The sequence below is a fragment of the Pagrus major genome, chromosome 12 (assembly GCF_040436345.1).
Source record: "Pagrus major chromosome 12, Pma_NU_1.0".
Classification (NCBI taxonomy): Eukaryota; Metazoa; Chordata; class Actinopteri; order Spariformes; family Sparidae; genus Pagrus; species Pagrus major.
The window spans coordinates 19,531,139-19,556,394 of NC_133226.1; the positions used below are offsets into that span (position 1 = coordinate 19,531,139).

General features: G+C 40.8%; 1 protein-coding gene across 2 annotated transcripts in view; it reads left to right on the forward strand.

Moving 5' to 3' along the window:
* The first annotated feature begins 1,016 nt into the window (after positions 1-1,016).
* Positions 1,017-25,256, forward strand: part of LOC141005506 (carboxyl-terminal PDZ ligand of neuronal nitric oxide synthase protein) — a 53,077-nt gene continuing 28,837 nt past the window's right edge. For both annotated transcript variants that reach the window (XR_012179875.1, XM_073477358.1), the window contains exons 1-2: positions 1,017-1,310; positions 4,166-4,237. Coding sequence is in view for 1 of the 2 variants with exons in the window: in XM_073477358.1 (XP_073333459.1) it covers positions 1,206-1,310; positions 4,166-4,237 (177 nt within the window). In the remaining variant the exon portion in view is untranslated. The remainder of the gene's footprint in view (positions 1,311-4,165; positions 4,238-25,256) is intronic.

The following is a 25,256-nucleotide window of genomic DNA, read 5'->3' on the forward strand; positions in this document are numbered from 1 at the left end:
CAGTCATTATCTTCTCACCCTCATGCCGATGGAAAATCAGCTGAAGTTTTGCAGCCCACAAAACATTTCTGGAGCTTCACAGCAGAACTGCGTTGTTGCAGCATTCTCCTAAACAACTGAAGCAGATGGGGACTTGTTTTAAACCGTTAAAAAAAGAGCAAAAACAAACAACATAAAACAGCTCTTTACAGCTTTTCTGGCATAGTCAAAGTATGTCGAATACCAGAGATCCCAAAAAGATTTGAAAAGATGTTATTTACACCCTTGACAGGGGTCAAGGTTGCGCACCCACCCGCTTTTAGCTTCACAGCTACAGTGAAGATTTCAGCTTAAAAAAATAAAATAAACTGATCACATGTGTAGTTAAAGTTATTTTTTTTAAATATTTAGAATATTAATGAGGTTATATTAAGTTTATTCAATCATGAAAACAAAGACAGTTTGTTCATTTAATTTGTTTCGGCATAAAAAAATCAGTCAATGAAAAAAAAAACAACTACATAGTGCACCTTTAAGCTTCTATTGTGAATAATTCCTCCTCCTTTATTTCTCTGTAGAGTTTCTCCTCCACAGACAAACCACTCTGGTCTCCCTGGTGTATGAAATTTTCATCTCCTGAGTGGGGGAGTGGGGGGTGGAGGGACTCTCCTCTCAGCTCCTGGTTGCATCATGCTTGGGAACTTTGCTCCAATGAGGGTTTGCTTTGTGCTTTGTGGAGGGAGGGAGACAGAGGGGAGGGGAGAGGGAGAAGGAGAGGGAGACGGGTGCACCACCAACAGGACGGGATTCAAAAAAAATTACCCACAGAGAGCAACATCACCTGCGCAGAGGAAACGCTGGACCCCCCACCCTGTGGCTTTGGAAAACACACATCCTGCACGCTGTTATTTCACGAGAAGCGTTTCCAGGAAGGAAATCCTGAAGTGTCCCTCGGTGTGTATTGTCACGGGAAAGAAATAAAAGAAGGGAGAGGAGGAGGAGGAGGAGGAGGAGGAAGAGGTGGGGGCGCCCAAATCTGTCCCTCTGTGGAGGAGGACGGGACCTTTCTGGAGCTCAAAGCAACAACAATGGACTGCGTTTCCACCGGGAAGTCACTCCTGGAGCCGTGCGGTACTCTCACACGGGATTGTAGCGTTTCACACCGGGTTAGTTGTTAAACAGTGACGGAGGAGTAGGAGGGGGGGTCGTCGGCTGGAGCCCGCGTGATGCCCGCGAGGAACAGGTACAACCTGGTGGACGATGTGGCGGACTCGAGGGTGCCGCTCCACAACGAGGAGGCGTACCAGCATGGGATTCATTTCCAAGCCAAGGTGAAGTGAAATATGCGCTTCCTGCGTGTTTTGCCACTGTTTTAACCCGCGGTGTGTGTTGTGTGTTGTGTTGGAGCGCGGCGGCAGGTGCACCGGATCCATCCATGAAGTTTGAACGCACGGCAGCGGCCACACGCACACATGTGCTTTCATTGTGGCTCAAAAGTGAGCTGAACTGAGTGTATTTTCAGGTTTTCCCTCCACAAGTCATTGAATAATTAAGCTCTCAGGGAGGCAGCTCGACAGGATTCACTGGCTGTATTCACACTAACTTTATTTTGAGATAATTCACACAAGCAGAGGTTACAGCAGGAAACAGTGCACAGTGGCACAAAGGGTTAAACCAAGGAGTTTCTTGTCCAAAGTTCAACAACAAGGCTGCTTATATGTTATATTTTATTGGGTAGCAATCCCACCTCAGTCTGTCTTTCTCTCAATATTCCTTTTTTTCCATTTAGGGCTGCAATTACCTCAGTTATGTTTGCATTGTAGCAATATACCGGTTTGAAGTATGATTATTGACTGTTATCGTACCATATACATTCACTTAACCAGGTTATTGAATTCTACTGTGTTACTGTTATTGAAAAGGGATGCTCCGATCAGGGTTTTTTGCCCCCGATACGAGTCCGAGTCCTTTGATTTTTGAGTATCTGCCGATACCGAGTCCCGATCCGATACTCTTATAATACATTTAAAAAATTAAAAAGATCGAAGAAAACTATCCAAGGTGTCCCTTATTTTTTATTATATTTTACCACCCCTCGATATCCCAAATTTACATATCTGACAGTTTGCAACTGCATCGTTCTCGTCACTCACTTTAAAATACTTCCACACAGCAGACATGGTGCGCCACAACTCGCCACTCCGCTTCAAAACAAACTGGCGTGCTGGTCTTCTGCGCATGCGCATGTCGTAAACGGTGGTAGTAAATACTCATTTTATTTTTTTTATTTTGAATCACCAATAGCCCATATATCAACAATCTAATACAAATAATGACTAAATAAATATATATAAAACCGATCTCTGATCGGGTCGTAACGTCCGAGTCCCGATCGAGTCTTCAGTGGCGTGATCGGCCCCGATTTCCGAGTCACGTGATCGGATCGGTACAACCCTAAAGATATATATATTTTACGTTTATAATAAGATTCAAGTCTGTCAGGATGTATTATGTTCTGAAATGATATGTTTAAAGGGGCACTGTGTAGTTTTGGAGAAGAAATTCAAACTCAGAATTTGAATGTTTACACTATTAATGAGGTAATGATAGAATCTCTGAATAAACAAGCTGTTCTCAGAGGAAAATAAGGTCCCCAGAACACTGTTTGAAGCTAGAAAGGTGGCAGGGTCCGCCAAATATAAACAAAGTAAAAAGAAATTGTGTTGTCCTTTTAAGGTCAGTTTGTTTATTCAGTCATGAAAACAAATCTGTTTTCAGTCCTTCTAGGGTGAATGATGATAACAATAATAATTTTGTAATACTATATATCGTCAAACTGTGGAGCTAGGTCTGTCACGATATCAGATTTTAACTACACGATTATCGTAGCCAAACAAATTAACTAAAGTAGTTATCGCAATTATGTTTATGTTAAACTTATAAATATCCTGCCTCCGTTTGAAAACCACATTTGGGAGATCAGTGCAAAAAATTTGCATATACCGTCTCAAATATCGATTTCGAAATTTTTTGCTGCGTTAGCTCCGAAAATCGACTATTGGTCGGGCTGTAGTTGCAACCACCCTAATTGTAATATTTTTAGGCTTCATCACGATACAAGATATTTTAAAATCTCCTCAAATGCCACAATATTTTTGAGTAAATACCTTGATAACGATATTGCAGCGATGAATGTTGGTGCTTTCACAAAATACAAACACAATGAGATTTTTGATAAATAATCAACAGTAATGGGGATATAATGACTATGTGGGTTAAACGTGCAATATGTAAGAATTGGCCACCTGAGGAGTGTTGGTGTTGTTTACTATTGGACTATTACCCCTTGAGGTACAAACTGTCTAGAGACTAGCTGATTTGCATGCTAACTCAAGGAGATATCTCTGCAAAACAATGCATACTGTAGATGTCTTTGACATAATGTCAGAACTGTTATTTCTTCACACTTTTTGTGAATGTTTTAAACCAAAATTCTTACATATTGTACCTTTTAAGGCAAGTATTAGAACAAGTACAACAGATGTTAAGGTCAGAAAATTACATCACTTTACTGTAATGCAGCCTTTAAAAGCAGGAGAAGACAACACTTATGACATATCACCATATTACAATATCCAAAATCTAAGAAGATGCTTTGTCTCATACCATATAAAGATAAAATGTCACTATATTGCCCAATCCTAAAGCCAACAATGAAATAAAAAGATGGATTAATGTCAGTGTTACTCATTTATGCCCTTAGAAAATTAACAGGATTCGAAATAACAACCGCAGAAGCAACCATGTTCCCTGGAGCTCCCTAATTACACAGTAACACACCTGAATATATGCGAGCCACAAAGAGTTTCTTAAGAAAGCAAAGCTCAATCAAAATATTTGCTTTATCAGGTTCTCTGCAATGGAAAATATTTAAAGTATTTTTCCACTATTGTGAGAGTTTAGGTTCATGTTGGAGACAGTAAGTAGGCAGCTTTTGTTGTTATAAAAGTCTAAAAAAATACCCTCTGGACCTCACTGTAGGAGCTGCTGAAGTTGAATAGTTTAGTGATAATAACAATCGATTTAACACATGCTATCACTGAGTTTGTTATGTACGATCACGGCAAATTAACTGTGCATTTGTGGCGTGTGGGATAACATCTCTGACTCTGATTGTTTACTACAGTACGTGGGGAGTCTCGACGTGCCCCGGCCCAACAGTCGGATGGAGATCGTGGCGGCCATGAGGAGAATCAGGGTAAGATGGCATGAAGTGTTTTAAGACCAGAATCGCACACACTTACACACTCCTCTTCAGTCCTGTGCGGATTGGTCCATGATGGAGGACTGAATCTTAAGAATAGCACAGTAATCACACACACAATACAAAGAATGTGTGGCTGTCAGATGACATTTTTATTGAGGTAATAGTGAGTCATTCACTGGATGGACGGGAGAGCACGACTTCTGAGAAAAAGCGAGGCAGGGATGAGTTTTGTTGAAAGGAAAAAGCAATAAGAGAAGGCTTGATTGTGTGGCTTTCTATGCTGAATAGCCCTGCCTAGATGTGTTTGAGAGGCTGAAGGGCACTGTGTGTGTGTGTGTGTGTTATCACATTCTTGATTAAAGTCCTTGTGTTGAACTGATAGTTTATTAGAATCTTTTTGAGTTCATGAGCTTAATTTTTCTCTCTGTCGACCCGTTTCCTCCTTGTTTTTCACACATATTATATCATAGTCAGGCTCGATAGGTTTTTTTTCCCCATGAAGCTATATCAGTAGCGTTACTGTGGGGATCATGTAATCATTTTTCCCTCTCATTGTCCCGGTAGGCCAGCATTTTCCTCCAGAAGCCGTATCAGGCAGCCGGGGTGGTTCTGTTATTTAAATGTGACTCACTAGACGAGCTTGGTTCAGACACGACAAGGCTCTTAAGCCCAGCCGAGTGAATGTGCAGAGAAGAAATGTGTGATTTCATTTTTTGAGCTACTAAAAAGTCTAAATGTGCATGTAGCCTCTGAAAAATATATGAATCATGAGGCACAACGTTCAAACTTTTTTTGGGGGAATCCGAGACTCTTGCTTTGTTTTTTCTCCTGTAGTGTAAAATAGTGGGTTTGTAGGTGGCCGAGCTGTTGCTTTAAGTGTGAAACTGTGTGTGTGTGTGTGTGTGTGAAATCAGAGGAACCCCCCTGTTCATAAGAGATATTTCAGGCAAATCTGCAAAAAGTAGGTCTATGGAACAGAGACAAAGCCTGACAGTTTTTTGAGTCTGTGTGTGAATGGGCTGAGTGTGCAGATAGCGGCTGTTATTCCCTGAGATTCCCAAACTGACATATCAATAAGCTTGTAAAGGTAAACATGATCATTGGGGTGACACACAGCAGGCTGAGGCACAGCGTAACACAGCAAGTACAGGCAGGCTGGAAGGGAAGATGCTTCTGATTGCTACAAGAAAAGAGATTATCTCTCTGAAGAAAAAGACCTAGTTGTTTTCACATCAAATACCAGCATCTGTTTATACCATGCTCCCATTAAAAAATACACGCAGTGCTTCATTAGCGCTATGAGTGTGTGCTCACATGTGGATGCATACATACGGTGCATGTTGGGTTTGTTTGTCTCTGTATATTGTGTTCCCTCGAGGGCCGAAGAAAGCCTTGAATGAATAATAAATGAGTTAGTGTATTAAAGTTGAAACTCTCAGCCTATTGTAAAGTATATCTGCTCTATAGAGTCCCCTGTGACTGATGTAAACAAGAGAGTCAGGCTGATAGGACTGACCAATCTATAAAAAACAACCTCTTATTTATTCATCTGTCATGTGTGTTTAATGTCATCTCTGCTGACAGTGAGTACAGAGATGTCTCTATTTATAGTCTCGTGTTATTACACTGACCGGTGGATGACTCTGGTTTTCTGTCATGTCATCTTTGCAGTTTAATCTTTAAAGCAAGACCAGATGACTTTTACTGAGCAGCAGCCGCTGTGGACACATATTGCAATCGCAGGAGCATTTGAAAAATGATTTCCCAATTATTTTCCAAGATTTTCTTGAGTCAGTTGCTTTAAAGGCATCAGTAGGAAGTTCTGGGCTTAGAGGAGCAATTTGTTTGTTTATAACACTCAAAAAAGGAACCAACATTATCAACAGACGTCTATATACTGTGAAGCAGAGATGTCTACTGACGTTAACATGTGAAAATATTCCATCTCTACACGCCGTTTTCACTTGCTTCTGATGTCCAACTCTCGCGTTATCGCCTGCCGCGTTTTGTCATCCTCTTGTGATCTGAGTCCAGGTAAACTCCAGGTCCACCGGCTCCTCGGCTTACTGAGCCATGAGGTTATTAGCTAACGAAAGCTACCTACAGTCAATCATAGCTAGCAAAGTTGTCGGTTACTCTGGTGATATGCTGCCCCTATGTCTTGGAGCTTCCCTGCTTTACCTTTAGCTTCCCTTACTTTAAAGGAATAGTTCAACCTGTTGGGAAATACGCTTAGTTCATTAAAACTAGTCCATGAAATTGATTACCTTAGCTTAGCAGATAAACTGAGCAAAAATCAAAGTGGAGTGTTTCTTTGGAGTCACTGCTGGTCGTCTGGTGACCTCTCGTTGACAAGTCACTGCACCCAGCTAAGAAATAGTCCCATGCATAACCTCCGGTAAAACCACAAATAGTTGTTTTTTCTGCCAGGTTTTGCATTGATTAAACAAATGAGATATAACCTGCTAGTAGATATGCTAATTGTTGATTTTTTTAAAAATGTTTCAGCCAGAATGATGACTGTATCCCCCTATTTCCAGTGTTGTGCTAAGCTAAGCTAACCGTGTCAAGCCAGCATCCTCATATTTAACAGAAAGACATGAACGTTGCATTTGATCTTTTATGTTTTACTTTTTGATTTTAATACTGAATTAAAAAAAGGAATGTGACCACAAGCAAGAAAAACAAAGATATATTCTGGGAAATGCTAGTTTGTAGCGAAACAGTGGACAGCCAGTGAATTGTCTCAGTAATATCAGTTACACAACAGCTAGAGCTGTGTGATATTACGATATATATCGTAGTGCGATATAAAAATGTCTACTGTAGGATATAACCCTCTGTTATCTATATCGTAATTTTTAACGTGTAGGCTACTTGTTTAGCACTGTTGCTACACTAACGTTAACGTACACTACGGTTGTGATTTAATACGCCGTGTAAAGCACAACTCAACATCGGAATGACCGTTAGATATCCAAATTTTGAGTTCAAAACAAGTTCATTGTATGAAGGCGAATGTAACTGCAGCAACGCTACTGCTTTGTGGTAGCATTTTTACGTCACCCGCAAGGACTCGTTTACGGCACCGGTCGCTCGGGAGTGAACAGAGGCAAAGCAGCATGGCGGAGACGGAGGAGAGCGTAATGGAAGACGAAAATAACGTTACTAGTAACGTTACATCAGACGCGGATACAGAAGCAGAACCCCAAGAAGATTTGGTGCGGGATATATATCGTTATCGGGATATAAAATTAGCTATATCAAGATATAAAAAATTGTCCATATCGCACAGCACTAACAACAGCAATATAGGTCTGAAGTTTGCTAACTAAAGCAAGCTAACATTAGCCGTTAAAAAGTACTTGTCATACCAGAGTATTCAAGGGTTTTACTCCTTATAAGTCCAACTTTTCATTGGTAAAAAGGAAGATTGTGTTTTTCTTCTTTCAATAGTTACATGGTCTTTTGAAATGTGTTCTGGATGTGTTCTTGCACATGCTGTTCGTCCCATTTGTTCCAAACACATGCGAAAGCAACGACTGTATTTTTCTGCCAAGAACTTCTTTTTTGGGTTGAACCCTCTCACACTGTGCCTACACTGTGTGAATGCAAACACATGAGCATTTTAGAGGGCAGGCGCGTGCGTTCAGGGTCGGTTGCCAAGTCAAATGTAATTAGCTTTGTGTAGATGAATATTGACTGGCCTTTCTGACTTTCTCCTCATCTCTCCTCACAAAAGCCGAAAGCCTTGTCTTTAATTTAAAAGAGCAACCCTTTAGCCGAGGGACCGCGCACAGACTCGGCGGAGTTGAGTGTGATTAAAGAGAGTGAGGAATGAACTGATGGCAGTGGGAGAAAGACTTGAGAGGAAGTCCTGGAAGCGAGAGGGGTTGGTGGCTGGCAGAGCCATAGTCGTTTCATCTCCCTCAGCTAATCTCTTTAGTCTCAGTCGATGTGAGGAAACAGGAGCAAACATGAGAAGAGAGAGCAACACGGCCTGATCATCTCTGAACAAACAGTGAGGCTGGGTTCTGACAGAGCAGAGGAGCCATCCTCAGCCGTTTGACAAACACACACACCTGCCATTCCCACGGCGAGAAAGTGAAAGGAGACAGTTTTGTACCCTGTGGATCTTTTCAGGGTTTTGTTTTTGTTAAACCTTCTCCCATTATGGCTGACTGGTCCCACTGTGTTGGTTTATAAGAATTTGTTTCATTCAGTTTGACCAGTGGCATAGAAACCACCCCAGTGGTATGCGTTCACACACGTATTTGTATGTATTAATGTGTGTGTGTGAGCCCCAGTGCTCCATAATAGATAGCCCCCTTGCATTCTAACAACCTCCGCAATTGATTAACGAGGAATGACAAAGGCTGGCGTTGCCGCTTCCCAAATGGAGAGATTTGGTGTAGCCGTCCACAGCTCACTGCCTCAGAAAAGGACGTGTATATACTGGAATTTTTTTGGGAAACAATTTACAAAAGGCCACTGTCTCTCTACAAAAGAAAACAAATTTAAGGCTATTCTCTCTTCTGCCATTACCCTCTCTCTTACCCCCTCCTCTCCCTCCCACCACTGCTGTTTTCTTTTCATCCCCTCACTCTCTTCCTACCAGAATAGACTGTCTCAATTTAGCCCATCTCTGCCATCTACTCAGTGCTGACAGGAATAGATTTTAGGCTGAGGGCAGGCTATGCATGCATCCCTTTGAATTTTGATCGGCCCTAATGGGATTTTAAGCCTCCCTCACATGTCCGTCAGGATGCAGCCTCCTTCCTCAGACTGCCAAGAGTCTCGCTGGAAATTACATGGCTCCCTTCTTTCTGCATTTGTCCCTCTGTCTGTCTTAAACATCTCATGAGAAAATCTCTGTGCAAGAAAGAAACAAACCTTGTGTTTTTTGGTTCGGTTCCTACATTTCAGTGAGGGTCCGCTGAGTCTGTGTCAAAACTTCTAAGAGCATGTTAAGCTGCCATGACTCTGACAGTCAAGAGGGATGTAGTGGGAAAACAGGCACTCCAGACCTGTCAGAGATTGCAGCAGAAACTTTTACACCTTACACTTTTACTTAAGTTTCACTTTGTGCCCTTTTGTGTCTCTACGCTTAAGACTTAAACAGAAAACTCACCATAACAATTCTGATAACTGAACTTTGTGTATCGATACCAAGCACGAGTCTGATACTATACCTGTATGGATGTTAAGTTGTATGTGCTTGAAGTCGCTTGCCATTTAAGGTACTGGACTAGTTTCACCCAAATCAGTGAATAAAATTAGAAACTTGTGGTTTTGTACAATAGTCCATGAGAACTGCCCCCCAGAAACACACCTTTATACACCTATAGCGGCATCATAAAAATGAGTGTATGCTACCTCAACATTTAATCATTTTCCAGGAAATGACAAACTCTAAAATACCTACAAAATGACTTTTTAGTTATTGTTGGGCTTGATTCTTGGGTACAGTTGAGATATAGCAAAACATATGTAATAAAAACACTTAAATAACTTCTCTAAGGTCATGTGACCAGCTGTCAGTTGGCCATATGACCCTGTGGCAGCAGTTAACTAATTTGGCAGCAGCCGAAATAAATAACTTCCACAGAGTAACAGAGAAATCGCCATATTTCACTTCCTCTAGCTATCTCTATTTCTCTCTCTTTCCCTTCCTTCTGTATTGTCAGAATTTGGCAGCTAGCCATAACAATTACTTACCCATGCCTGCAGGCTGCAGAACACACACAACACAGAGAGAATAGTGATAACGTCACATGTGACTATGCATGACTGTGAAATACACAAATGAGGGATTTCACTCCAAACCTACAGTAGAACCAAAGTTAGATTTGAACACATGACGATCAAACAACATGAACACGAGGAAAACTGAACAGGAGTCAGGACCCGATAAACAATTCTTAATCATCAGTTAATCACATTTTTGCATAACAATAAGGCACCCTGCATGTCCCAGAAAACCAAAAGAGAAATGAGAGCACAGCTTAACTCCAGGGGGGTTACAGATCTATAGCACAGAGGGGGCGGTTGGGTGTTGTTCTGCGTCTGCACTGAGGCATATGCTGTATTTAGGGAGACATGACACATATTGGGGGGCATTGTTTTCACTTTGTATTCATGCTTTCTTAATGGCAGATGTACAAGAGCATAGTAGGTGACCTATATGTGAACCAGATTAGATGTTCTTTCAGCTTTGAAAGGGTGCAGTCACCCTTTGTGTATCCAAACCCAGAGAGGACGGGTGTCTCATTCTTCTTGATTAACAGTCACTTGAAAACAAGTCACAATCGGTGATCAGTGTGTAAAAGTGCACTTCTGCATGATGTGCTCTGTAAAGGCTCGGTCACATGAGAAAGTGGCACAGTGAAATTCATCAGGAGTCTCTGCAAGATGTGATTTGGTCACATAAGATCCGTTTCCATCCACCTGGGGTTTCTGGCGTTATGGAGACTGTAACGTTCCGCAGATTATAACGAGAAGCAAACACAAATGGCGTATTTCCATTGTGTGTTTTCACCATTTGAGGTTTGTCTGGCTCTCATTTAATTAGTCCAGGTTATCTTATCGTGCCCTCTTCTTCTGCAGTGTTTTAATGTGCCCGCTTATAAAATTAGCACCACCAGCTGTTAATCTCAACTATCTCATTTATGTCAGATAATTCTCATCAGTCCTGTTGAACACACGAGCTCAGTTTCAGCGACACAGCACGCAGTTTATTTTCAGATAATATTGCTTTAGGCACATTTATTTTTCACTTCCCTGGGCGGACGATTGCATGAGGCATTACTCTCACTCGAGCTCAGCGTTTACTTGCCCAGGGCGTCCTCGGCCACCAGCTCCACTGGTTTTAGCACCATGGGGATGTAAACACATCAGAACAGTACAGGATTGGAACCCGGTACCGATGTTTGATTGGATTGGTCCAGTCTCAAAGCTAAAAAAAGTGAATTGTGAAACATGACTTCCTTCATTTTGGCCTTAGTAGGCTATAATTTTGTGTAGTTAGCAAACTCCTGATTATACACTGCACTGCATGGATGCTGAATCTTCCACATTCATCTCAGAATCTTTTCACATTTCTACTGTCAAGACAGCTTGCTATTTTTAAATGAAGTTGTCCAAAATTGATACAAAAAAGTCTACTTTAATTTACTTTGTCCCCACGAGACAAATGCACTGGTTGCGGTGATTCCATTGAAATGAACAGGTTCCTCCATAAAGGAGGCACACCAAGTCTAATTTTTCATCCAAAATTGCCACATGTTTGAAAATAAATACGACCCAATTTTGTGTCTATCATGTTTACACACCGACTGCAAAACTTTCCGCCTTCATAATTGTTTTCTGAACAGGATCGATTTTCTGCCTTATTTTGCATCCGTTAAAGGGATTTAGAGGGTAGTTTGATTGTTCAGAGCCACCGTAGTGTGATAAAACAGTGTGATAAAACAGACTGATCACAGCAAAAATGATTAACCATGATCTTGACCGATATTTGCGGATCCAGGTGAAACTAGCATGCACTTTTCTGATGGCACAATTTGGATTAATGTGCTGTGATGTGTGCATGTCATGACATCCTGAAATACACCCGGGAGCGATCGGGATAATTCCGCAGCTCAGGTGAAACTCTCTTTGCTCTTGCTCTTGGATGGAGTATTTTATTTTGAATTTTTCAAGAAGCGAGGCGACCACAAAGTCAGCTTCACTGCTTGACGACTCCACTTTGCCGTCAGTTGCGATTGCCAGTTTTCACAATGACAAGAAAAATAAAAGCGTTGGACTGTGCAAGGTTTCTGAGCGTAACATTTTTTGTCAGATGACGGATTAAAAAAACATATATGAAAAAATAGACATGGTGTGCAACAGCCTTTAGTCAAAATTGTATTAATTTCGCAATTTTTTTGGGGGGCATTTTTTTCCTCAACAGTAGTGTGTGTGTGTGTGTGTGAGTGTGTGTGTGTGTGTGTGTGTGTGTGTGTGTGTGTGTGTGTGTGTGTGTGTGTGTGTGTGTGTGTGTGTGTGTGTGTGTGTGTGGATAAGTGTACTGAAGGGACAGCAGGTCGTTGCTCACATGGATGGACAGACAGGTGGTGAGTGGTCCCTGCCTCCACAACCAGCATCATGTCGCACGCATACACAAACACACAGGCTTTCTTCATCTGCCCTAAGGCGCTGCCATGTCTTTCAGCGCTACAATTAGTCAAGTCTTATGCACCCTGATCTCCCCACACTCACCCAAAACAAGCCCCATCCTAAAGGAAAAGACATTTTCTAAAGCCATGAACTCAATCCTGCTGAAGAGCCTGAAGGCACATTTTCTGCAGAGACTTTTCCTGACTGTAGCTCTCTGCAGCCTCGGCATGCAACGTTGTGGGAGTCATGTTTTTTTGGTTTCCTGTATATATTGGATAGACACATGAGTGTCTTGTCTGTAAAATTTCAAGCCTTGAAAATCATTATTTTCTAAAAATAGATTTGTATGACTCAGTTGTTTCAACAACAACAACAAAAAAAGACGGATTGGAATTGAAAATACAAACGTTGCACAGACTTGTCAAGGTTGGCATTTTTAACCAGGTCAGCTATATAAAGGCAGTATTATTTTTACTCTATTTTGAAAGAAATGTATTATGTCAGCAAGTCCAAGCTTATAGTTCATTACAGTGTAAAGGCCCCTGTGGAGCTCATAACCAGAAACTCAACAGAACGGTTACAAAACCTGCTCGCTACTGTTGTTGCTGCTGCCTGCTGCAAATCCGTCTGTGGTTAATCTGAAGGACAAACACAACTAAAGTCAACAGACCAGGATCTGGGCACATGTGGGTGTGCTGTTGGTGTGTGCCTGCACCTGCATGCAGCCATGTGAGCACCTTTGCATCAGGCTGCATGTTTGCCCTTGGATTAGCATAGAATACTGTCTGAGAGTTGTATAGGTCAAAACGTCCTGTATATACACAAAGGGTGGAAAAAATAACATTTACAATTTGATTACGGTAATTCCAATATTATTAAAATAATATTGCAATGTTTTGAGGCTATATTGGGATGTGCAATGTTTTTCTTGATATCTTGAAATCTCAGTCAGGTAAGTTCAGAAAATTAAATCACTTTTATTTAGCCTTAAAAACCAGGAAACGACAACACTTAACGATATATAGTTTCATATCACCATAACAATATAATATCGATATATTGCCGAGGCCTACTTGTACTCCATGATATGAAAACGTCAAAAATGATCCAATTACACAATGAGCTTCCATACATGTTAACTTCAGTACCTCTCTACCTGTTTGTTTAACTTAGGTGATATGAAAGTCAGGACATAAACATGAAATGTGAACATGTTATAACAAATATTGTAAAAGATCATATCAGTGGTTTGCAAAAACGTTAACTGACTTATCCTGGCAACTGAACTGCATCATCAGTTCAAAAGTTTTATTTTCCCAAGAACTTTTTTGACAAAAACTTGCAAAATAAATGAAATTCCCATCCGCCTCAGCTGTACTGTTTTTAGTGCTGATCAAATGTTTGCATGCTAACACGCCAAACTAAGATGGTGAACATGGTCCTGAGTACATCCTCACAGAGATGCTATCAAGGCTGAGGACCTTTATTCTAGTTGAAGTGTATTTCTTTTGTAGTGCAAGTGAAACTCTTTATCATCATCTGCATCTGCTCCTCGCTACATGACGTCAGTGCTTCCCGTGCTACTGTAAGAACCACAAGTATTTGTGTCTTCTTTCACTTTCTCTCTTCCTCTTGCAGGTCACTGTGCCTACATTTGGTCAAAGTAATTCTCTGATCTGATCTCTGTTAATGTACAAAGTCGGCTCGGTCATCCCGATCATCCCAACAGAACGATTAGATTTGAATTAGATTAGAATTTCAATTGCATGGTTTGCCTCAGTTCGTCTTTTGATGAGTGATACTGTTGAGCCCTCGCTCCCTCTCGCTATTATGCCGCAGATCTGAATTAACCACAAATGTCAGGCCGCTCCTCAGGTCTCCCTGGCAACCAGCTCTGCCGCCAAAACACGTCTTTCTCATCTCGCCTTCAGGTTAAGGATGGGCTCAAACTTTGGAGGAATTAACTCTGAATATATGTGATGATAGTTGCACAGGAAAAGCATAGATGTTGCCCTATCTGTAGAGTTAACACTATTTGGTTGGTATTCAATTTTGAAAAACACTAGGCTAAAGTGTTTTTTAATCATATTCACACAAATTAAAGTGAACATCTTACCAGAAACTCTCTTAAAATAAACAAGTTTCATGTGTGCAAGTTGTGCTTCTCTGCCCGGAAGCCTTCTTTCTTAGCATGAGTAGGCAGATAAACTAGGTCTATTGTATTATGGTATCGTTTGTTGGATAATAATTGAGGAAAGCGCTGCAGGCTTTTGAGCTGGCAGATAGGCTGCCCTACTTCTAAATGTTATTTGGAGTCGTGTGTGCGTGTGTGTGTGCAGTTGTGTATATGTGTGTACGCATTCATCTCACTTCTTCTCTCATCTTGTTCCAGCGTGCTACACAGAAAGCCCCAAGGTCTCATTCTCCTGCTCCTACCGTTCAACCTCCTCCCTGCACTCTGATTCTCTTTTTGTTTCACTGCCTTCATCATTGTTGCTACATTTACTCCTCGTGCTCCTCAAGTCTGTGTTGGTTTAAACACGCAGGAAGCTGTTGAGGTTTAAAAGCTCTGAGATCAAGTTGATGCTAAATCGCTACTGACTTCTGCCGTCAAAACCTCTTTTTTGCTACCTACACAACGCGTTTGTAGTTGTAACGTCTTTCTGCTGACTATTTCGGATTACTTTAAAACCCTTAATGAAGCAATATTGTGTTTTCCATGTGGAGACAGGCTTATATCCTGTGCAGACTGAATGAATGGGTCAACCCACGTCAGCTGAGTCTCCTCCTGACCTCCTCCTGACCTCAGGTGGATGTTGGTCGACTGTTGCATGATTGGGAATCCTACATGCAGGCTGCCATCCAGCATCATTGGTTGTAACGTGAGAAAAAAAAGTCAAACATTGAATGGTTCCAGCCTCTTTAAAAAGGATTTGTCGCTTTTCTCTGTCATTTATGATAGTAGATGAAGAGTGTTTGGACTGTTGGTTCGACAAAAGAAGCAATCCGAAGACGTCACTTTGAGCTCTAGAAATTTGTGATAAGCATTTTTTTCAAATTTTTGTGAGCCACTATGTCTCGGGTTGTCCATTTGTCCATCAGTCCCATACTTGAGAATGCGATAATCAAAACTGTTGATAGTAAAGATATGGATCACTGCACTCATTATCTACAATTTATCATTTTGTCTTTCTGTTGAAACACTCATTTTATCTGTAAAATTCCACTAAAGGTTCATGGATGTTTTTAGGAATCCAAGACTTGTCAATAATATTGTGTTTTTTGCTTTGGTCCATTAGGGACACAACGGTTGCCCCGTTAGACTCTAATTGGATAAATGATGTGAATAAACTGCTGCTGCTCATCCTCAGAACTCTGCCGTCCTCTCAGACGCTAACAAGATAACAAATTCTCTGCTGTCCAAATGACAAGGCTAATGAGACTGTCACTCAGATTAACAATGTCTCGGCCTCACAGAGGACCATGTCCCTGCCTGTCAAACTCTGTCATTAACGTCAGTCACGGAGGCAGTGCAGGTTTTTAACAGATCAAATAGTCAGGCACAGGAGGAATGTGTGCTGTTTGATTAACGTCAGTATTGTTTATATAACACACTGCTCTGCAGTGAAAGTTTGGGAAACTGTTTCTCTGCATTTATTGTTATCTCCACTTGCATCGAGCCATCAGGGCAGAAACCCTGAATAGATAATGAGGGAGGAGACAGCCCATAAGCTGTCTAATCATATGCACTGGAGGCATTAGCATATTTTTGGAACAGAATCTCAATTTCCCAAACTTTGTACTTTTTTCTTGTGCTTCCTTTGAATAATTCGATCCCACTTGGATTTTAGTGTCTGCTCTCTCACTTTCTGTGTGCATTTGGGGGTTAAGATAAAGCCTGTGCTCCTCAGATCTCTGTCTTATCTGTCTGTCTGGTTGTTTCTTTCTCCCTGTGCCATCACCTACATGAGATTCATCAAACTAGTACAGGACTATGTTGTGACTTCCATTATCCCGGCTAAAAGTATTACTAAACTAACCTTCTTAAACAGTATTTGGTCACAGTTACAGTTGCTATGAAACAAAGAGATCTCTGTCACCAAACTTGTAACTTTTGGACTGTATTATTACAAGCGAAACATCCTTGAAGTTTTGGTCAACATCCATGAACTAAATGTCCTGAATATGTAGCAAAACTTAAAACCTTCCTGTCACATCTTAGGTTTCACTTTCCAAATAAGAAACTGAAATATAGTTGAAACAGGCTTCAATGACACCATCAATTTTACACATTAAAGTGTGTTTACATGTCTTGGGGAGCACTACTGCATATGTGAGGAAGCTGCATGTGATCTGATAAATTGCCTCTTGTGATGTCACACAGTTGCATAATAGGCGCCTAGTTCTAAAAAGCAGTCCACTGGTCTAGCTTTGCACTCCTATAACAATGTTGGACTCACTGTGGACAGTAATTGATCAAAATCCTTATAGTGGAACCAGAGATATCCCTATACATTACCCACAATGCAACTTAGCCACTGAGTGACATCACTGGAAGAAATTTATCCTCTGGAGCCACAAAACTCTCTTATACTACTTTTTTCACATATGCAGTAGCTCTCCCCAATACTTGTAAACACATGGTAATTTGTAGAATTGGTGGAGTTACCCTTTAACTGGAAAATGAGATCAGAAAAAATTTAATTTGTGACCAAATACCTGCAAAACTAATGACATTCTCGTCAGCCTCAGCTGTACTTTTTGTTGCTGATCAGCAAATGTTAACATGCTAACACGCTAACCTGCGAACATTGTCGTTATGAGCGTGTTAGCGTGTTTATATTAGCAAGTAAAGCCCCACAGAGCAGTTCTGACTGTAGACCCTTTCCTGTTATCACGAAAATAGCACACTGATCATCTTGGTTATCAGACTCCATACTAACAACTGCTCATCTCCTTTGATTCTGCACAAAAAGCTTTTGATCTATATGATTACCTCTAATCTGCTGCGGTGCATTGCTCACTGTGAATCAAAGAGCCTCAGTGATACAGGGCCAACAAATGAAAAAAGCTAACTTTGCTTTTTTTCCACATATTTTGTAGGTGTGCCATGATTTTAGCACTCCTCCTGGGTGTGAATTCATATTTACCTTGACAACTGGAAGGAACAAGTCAGCGAGTGGGAAAACTGGGAGTAGAGAGGAGGTGGCTGTCATCAATGAGTGCAGTGTAGTGACACACTTTGCACAACCTTCTGTTGTCGCCTGCATGACGAGCTGTCTCAGTCCTCTCAGACAAGGATTTGGGCTACTCATGACTGAGCTTTCAAAGCTCTCACACACTCTTAAAGCCTCTTCCGAGGGGCATGTTTGCATGTGAGGCACAGATGGCACCCCACGTTTAACCCCCTGAAACAGGGTTAACATGTGGTTAATCAGGCAGTTGTATTTGGCCTCAAACCTTACATTGTTTTAGTAAATGGTTAGTCACCTACTTTCTTGTTTTCCCTGGTTTATTTTCATCCCTCACACCAGCTGTAGGCTCCCCAGTGTCCTGTCCATTCACATTTGTGTTTGTGATGGTGGACATGTAGAGCTACAGGTTGGCAACAGATATGTATGTATGTAATATATCCAGGTTAGTCTAGGTTATTATAATTCTCTTTGTGTTTTATGCACTGAAAGGTTATTTCTCCTGATTTAAGACATTTGGAAAATATGATAATCTTTAGACTGATGTAAGTCTTTATTTATTAGCTGGATGTTAAACATGTCTCTATTCAAAACCCTCAAAGTGTAGACTCTGCTTCTGCCCTCACTACTACTCAACATGTTGACTATAAAGTAACATAAACACAGTATTTTTGGACTATTTTTACAGTATTTGCATGTAGATCTGTGATGTGTGGCCCCCCCCTGCACTGGGTGCTGGGATTTTCAGGTTTGTGATCTGACAGCGTTCGTCTCAGTAATCCTATTACTCTGACTGCTGCTTTGCCAGACGACTGCATCGGACAGAGGCACGCTCAGCATCTCTTAATCACCATGGTCCCTGTGTTAACCTCTTGCTGCAGAATGCTTTTTAAAATTTACTTGCCAGCATGTTTGCATCTAGACAACAGTTTATTTTGATTGATCTGTGAAAAAAAATGTGCGAGACACACGAACCGGCGCCAAAAATACTTTATATTGTATACTTTATACTCTTGGCTGGATGAATACTGAATGATTCCCAGACAGCCTCGCTTGTTGAGCCAGTGAAGCACTTTATAAATGATATACAGCTATTTACAAGCTTTAGAAAACAGAGCCGTGCATCACTGCTGTGGACCAAGATGACCCTTAAGTCGTTGTGATGTGGACTTGGACTCACTGTTTTGATGACTTGTAACTTGACTTGACAGAAAATAAATGACGTGAGACTCAATTTGGACTTGGAGGTTAAAGACTTGGGACTTGACTTAACTTGAGACATGAGGACTTGGGTGACTTGTCTTTGTTCATTTGATGTTTTAAGTTAAGTGTTTTAAAATACTATTTCAGTGATTATCAATTATAACACAATTCATTGTCATACTTTTTGAACCAGTTACATACATCGGCCAATAAAATGATTATTAGACAGGAACTATTTCCTTGTCTTCTCTCTTTATAAAGATCGAAAACTGCAGGTAAGACTGCAGAATCTTTGGGAGGTGAAGAGACTTGACTTAGCTTGACTTGATACAACCTGTCACTTGACTTGATACAACCTGTCACTTGACTTGAATAGACTTGAGACTCGGACCAAATGACTTGGGACTTGAGACTCGGACCAAATGACTTGGGACTTACTTTAGACTCTGACCAAATGACTTGGGACTTACTTGAGACTCTGACCAAATGACTTGGGACTTACTTGAGACTCTGACCAAATGACTTGGGACTTGAGACTCGGACCAAATGACTTGGGACTTACTTTAGACTCTGACCAAATGACTTGATTTCAAGTTTCTAACAAGGTTCATGTCTGTCAGGACTTGTTATTTTGTGAGATTATAAAAAGCATTTGTTCAACAAAAAAAATTTCATTTCTTTTAGGATTGTTTTAACTAATGATAATACACATCATAGTAATTATCCTAATGATAATTATTGTATTCAATGAAACTGAGTCATTTTCTGAGATGATTTAAAATCTTGCTTCCTGGCAAAACTACTCACAATTTGTGGCTCATTATTGTTAATTTCACTGGAGCTTCTTGTGACTCAGATTTACTTGTGAAGGAGACGCTGTCACCGTCTTTGAGTGGAATAATTTGGAAGAGGATTACGATGATATTTTCTGTGACAGGCTGGAGGCTGCAGGTGTACTTATGCATTTGAAACATATTGATGTCACAGATGAGATTATAAGTCAGTGTTACATCACTTTGAATTTTTGTAAGTTGTGAAATAATGTTATTAACATTCTGGGACAGCATATATATATATACATATATATATATATATATATATATATATAATTATTGTGGTTTCTTCCTGAGTGCACATGTGGATGTTCATACTTTGAGTGTATCCTTGAGCACCTTCTGCCTGAGTGTTTGGCATGCTCAGGTTGTTCCTTTGTATTTCCTCTACGTCCCATGTGACTAACCCTGAGTAGCCGCCGTCAGCGCTCTGGGACTGGCTGTCCTTTCACTGTGCCTGTCAGTGAGTCACTCAGGCGTGGGTCCATTCTCACTGCAAGGGCGCCAACACTCAAGGAGTGCCTGCCCGGGCCCGCTCTGGGGCCTTAGCTGTTTTCCTCTGACAAGCCCGCTTCAAGTGGAGTTGATTCTTCTCCAAAGGAACGGGTTGACTCATCCCACGAGTTTTCATCCGTGGCAGCTTTTCTGTCTGACCTTGCTGCTTTAATTTGAGTTTGAAGGACCTAACGATGATCAATTAAGTGTACCACATGGTCTGGTGTAATGGCTGCCCAGAGATCATCGGCTCTGATTCCTTCAATGCCTCTGTCCAGATGTATTAACACGAGCCAGGATTGATCAATATTGTCTGTCAGCCGCTATAAACACACTTGCGGTGCAAAGTAATGAAAGTCATTTATATAAAGAGTCACAGCTGTAGCTTCCAGATGGAGCTGGTGCAGTGTCAGTGCCAGCTGTGGTTGCTTATTTATCTTCCAGGAGTTTACCACTGAAATCAAGAATAAACAAGCTAGAAAAAAACCCACAAAATATGACAACAAAAACCAAGCTCTTCAATCAAAACTAGAAACTCTACTGGAAAAAATATATTTCACAATAAAAGCCTCAGTTGTTCTATACCCTTGCAGTAAATTGCAGTCTTGCGTGTAACCGTGCTGTCATGCAGAAGCCTTCGTTAAGCAGCCCTGTGAGCGGGCTGATTCCTCTTAGCACCCTGTCTCCTGAGGACCAGACTGCTGCTGCTGCTCACTGGAGGCTGCCAACAGACTTGAGCCCGGGAGTCCAATCGATAATATCTGCACTCAGGCGGAAAGCGCTCGTGTGGGCAGAGACAGGCACCGGCAAGCATCTAAATTCAAGAAGACACACACTCAAAAAATGTGTCTGGCTATCCAGCTCTCATATCTTATTCTTTCTTTCTTTTTTTTACACATAACACTACCAGCGTGCACAAACACAATCTCCAGTCCGTTGCAGATCTAGGCCAAGGTCGTCGTCCGTGGCGACTGTTGAGGTAATTGCTCCCTTATCACACTGCTGCTGACTAATGATGAGACGTGCCAGTTCACTCCGGAGGTTTGGGCCTCTCCAGCGTCAGGGGAGTCACTCCGTCCTCCCCGTTTGGCTGCGAGGCTGAGAGGCCTGTCTGAAAAATACCGCTCGCAGGGTGAGAGGCTAGTTGGGCAGCAGTGATTAAAGCTCAGACTCTTTGTTAAATTAATGGGACATTGTGAGAAGCAGCTGCCTGGTTGCCAAAACAAGTGAAAAATTAGCACTCACAGTTGGAGTATAACAGAAAAGAAATGTGCTAATTTTATTTCAAATTGTTTCCTGCTACTTTGATTTCCAAGAAGTGTCTTTTCACATTAAATGCCAGGCTGGTTGGACAGCTGTTGTGTTTCTCAGCTCAGTTCTGCTCCCAACAGTCGTCTCTTTGTGTACCCAATCGGGGGAAAAAGAAGTGAAATTCCTTGGAACTCCCCAAATCCTGAGAATTGTAATGAAGGGGTTGCTAGGTTGCGATCTATAGGGCCTATTGTGTACTCCTGTATGGAATCAATGGTACTACAGGGGAGCATCAATGACCCACAATGCACCCCACATTCCTCTGCTTTTCAGGATCAGCCAACGGGAGTGGGGGGTTGCCCATAATTTCTTATTCCATGATTTGGTTTGCAAAACCTAATCCTGCACATTAATTCACTCTAAAAATAGCCATGAAAAGCAGGAGGGAAAAAAAGTGACCTTTTCTAACCTTTCCCTTTAAGATTCTCTCAAGTCAGACTTTCAAGCATGAACCAAATGACATTAACTGAAGGACTTTCATTAGGAGCTTGTTGACAGGTACCTTTCAGAGCCCAGAAGGTTTATTTACAGTATCTGTAATACAGCTGCTTCCATGACTCAGAACTCTGTTCCTAGAACTACAGTCTCTACAGGAAGGAGGACGACAGCGTTATAACACTGGAGACACCCTCAATAACCAAAGGGTCGTCCTCTACAGTTTGCTCTAAGACTCAGGCCTCTTTACCCATCATGGTATGTGGATGGGGTTAGGTCTTAATTTAATCTTGGAATCACATTTTAAAATTGTTTGGTTTGTCAGTGCAACAGGAATGAGTCCTAAAACCAGTACTTGTACTTCCAATTCCCTCGTCTTGAAGTCACTGCGTTTTTTGAATGAGTTTTCTGCAAAAGGTGTTTTGTTTTATGACATAAACTACATCAGTAAATCCCCCTCATGTGAATTACAAAGCCTTTACGTGTCTTTAAAAACATGGTCGCTAACAATGAATGGCTGAATGAGACTACAGATGTTGTTGGGGACATTAAATATCATTACACTGAACATGGAGACTCATCTAGTCACTAGCCCACCTTTACAGGCAGACTTTATTTGCAAACTATTCAGAATCTAACTTTCTAACTTGTATATTGAGCAATTTATAGAAAAGTGTGTATAGTATACTGTAGTAAGAAGCTGAGTGGTGGTGAAGGTCATGCAACCCTGATGAAGTTTGTTTATAGAGATGATTAAGAGATGTTTAGTTGGTAAAATGTCAACGATATAATGGCTAATCATCTCCATGTTGACCATATAAGTGTAGCATGTCAGCAATTTTGCTGATATTTGGTAATAAAGTTTTTAACAAATTACAGTTTTGACCTGATGATGGTGCTATGAGAGGTTAAGGGAAATTAGTACAGTTGATCCTGAGGGGAACATGAATGTGTGTACAAGATTATATTACAATCCATCTCATAGTTGTTGAGACATTCAACTTGAAACCACAGATGTTAAACCTCACGGTGGTGCAAGAGGAAAAGTAAGAGGATCATTAAATCTAGAATGATTCATCCTGTGGGGACCATGCATGAAAGAATTTAATGGTAATCCATCCACTAGTTGTTGAGATAAAACATAGATTTAAGCCAACTCTTATTCTACAGCCATCACAATTAATCTGATAATCATAAATTGAGGTCTCAAAGAAGCTTAAAGCTGATTTGGAAGATGTTATGTCATTATGGTTGAGCTTTGTTAGTTATTCATGCCACTAAAAGAAACTGTCACATCAAATTCTATTATCTTGGCTTCCTCTGATATTGCTAATAAAAAGTGAATGGCCTCTTGTCTCCTCTGGTCTGATGTTGTAATATGTTGCACGACTGTATTAAAGCAGCAAAATTTATTAAACTGTGTTCAGAAATTCTCCCGAGAGCCGGCTTTCCCTTCCTTCATTTTGTCGCACACAGCAACAGCCGTCACTATTCTGTCTGACACTTTCATAATAGATTGCAGAGAAGAACGCAGGCTGAAATTTGTTCCGCTGTCTGGAAAGACTGATGAGTCTGAAGGCTTAAATGCACACATCCAGACAGAGAGAGATTTGGAATAACTGCTCTCACTAGGGTTTGCTTTAAGCTTGAACGCTGCTGTAGCCCTGCAACACTCGCAGTCAGAATCAGAGGCACAGTTTTAAGGTGCTAAGACAAATCTTTGAAGAGTGCTTCTTAGAACCTAAAGCTCGTATCCTCTGCACGCCCGCTCAATCCACATATGAGTCATACACGAGAACTCATGTGTTATTCTTTCAGCTGTGCCCTCCTTAATTTCTCTAGCATAATTCAGAAAGTGTCAGAATCTGTAGTCTCAGAAATATTTTCATGCTGTACTGAAAGTTTTCTAACCGGACATGTTGAGGCCTCAGGGAATGCGTGTCACAAGCTTTTAATTGTTTTGTCCTGTTGTCGGTAAAAGGAAAACCATAACAATGCAAGTGCATTAAATGCTTGAATATTTCACAACACTTGGCACTTAAGCAAAGAAAATATTAAAATTTCATATTTTGAATGAAGTTGCAAAATCCCATTTTGCTTCACCAGAATCCTGGTATAAACTGAATTATACAGGAGCTGTGTGTCTTATGACACTGATGTGTTAGCAAAGGTATCAAGAAAGGTTGTGTGTTGTAGACTTCGTAGTGTGTAGCTCATCTATTTATGGAAAGTGCTTGTGTTGTTTTTTTTTCTTTATACCCTCTCTCATTGGTGTTGCCAGCAAGTTTTTGGATCCGGCGCCCCAAAACTTTGGGTCAGTTTGTGAGCATTTGGGCTCATAGCTAGCTAACTTTGTTAGCCTCGGCTTGCCATTTAAAATGCTTTATTTTTTATAGCTATTGTTACAAGAGTTGATTTGATGGTTCTTAAGCAGTATGCAGTATAGTAGCCTATATGAATGAGTAACACATGCAATTGTTCGTGCAGTTCTGTGTATAAATGTTTGCTGGCTAATTAATCTTCAAATCCAAGAAGATCCAACATTAATATATATAAAAAGATATATATATATATATTTTTTCCAGATGGATTTTTCCTGTTTTGGAGCACCAATTAAATAAAGTCAACAGAGCAAATTAGAACACTGAGTAAAACCCATATTATCCCACAGTAAATAATGGGTCACACTGTCACAATAATACACTAAAATTTTCCGCTGTGTTTTGTGAAATTCTTCAGATGCATTGAAGGCAGCAGTTTGACAGTTTGTCTGTTTTTATCAATGCATGGATAGTCTCAGACATGATATTTATGAACCAAAAGTTCACCAACTCTGGGGTATATCTCATAGCTATGGGAGAGGGATAGATAAGTGATTGAAGAGTAAAAGACATTTTTGATTTATTCACCAGCTTAGTGGAGGTAAAGGCAGGGAACGCTTCCCTCTTCTCTTTATGTACCAGTTGATTGAAGGGTAAAGAAAAAAATCTTACCTATTGTAAATATTCAAATTGAAATATTGTGACTTAAATCATTCAGTCATATTTTAATCTCGTCTGATAACCTTTTACTGCCTCTTCTCGGTGTCAGGTTTCCATATTTGGCAGTTTGAAAATCATCATTCTGCTCAGTCACCTTTCTTTCAATTGCCTCATCTCATCATTTGCCTCAGAGCAAATAATGTACCCTGAATATCAGTGGATTTTGCACTTTGGTTCTTAAGCACACTGCAGTTGAGATAAATGACGTTCATCGCCTGGTTTTTGGTTTCACACTTGAAGACATTGCTTTCATCTTAACACCATACCACTTCCCTTTTGCTGCAAGAGCAGTCCTTCATTCCTGCTCTCTAAACCCTGGCTCGCGTCTCGCTCCGTCTCTGTG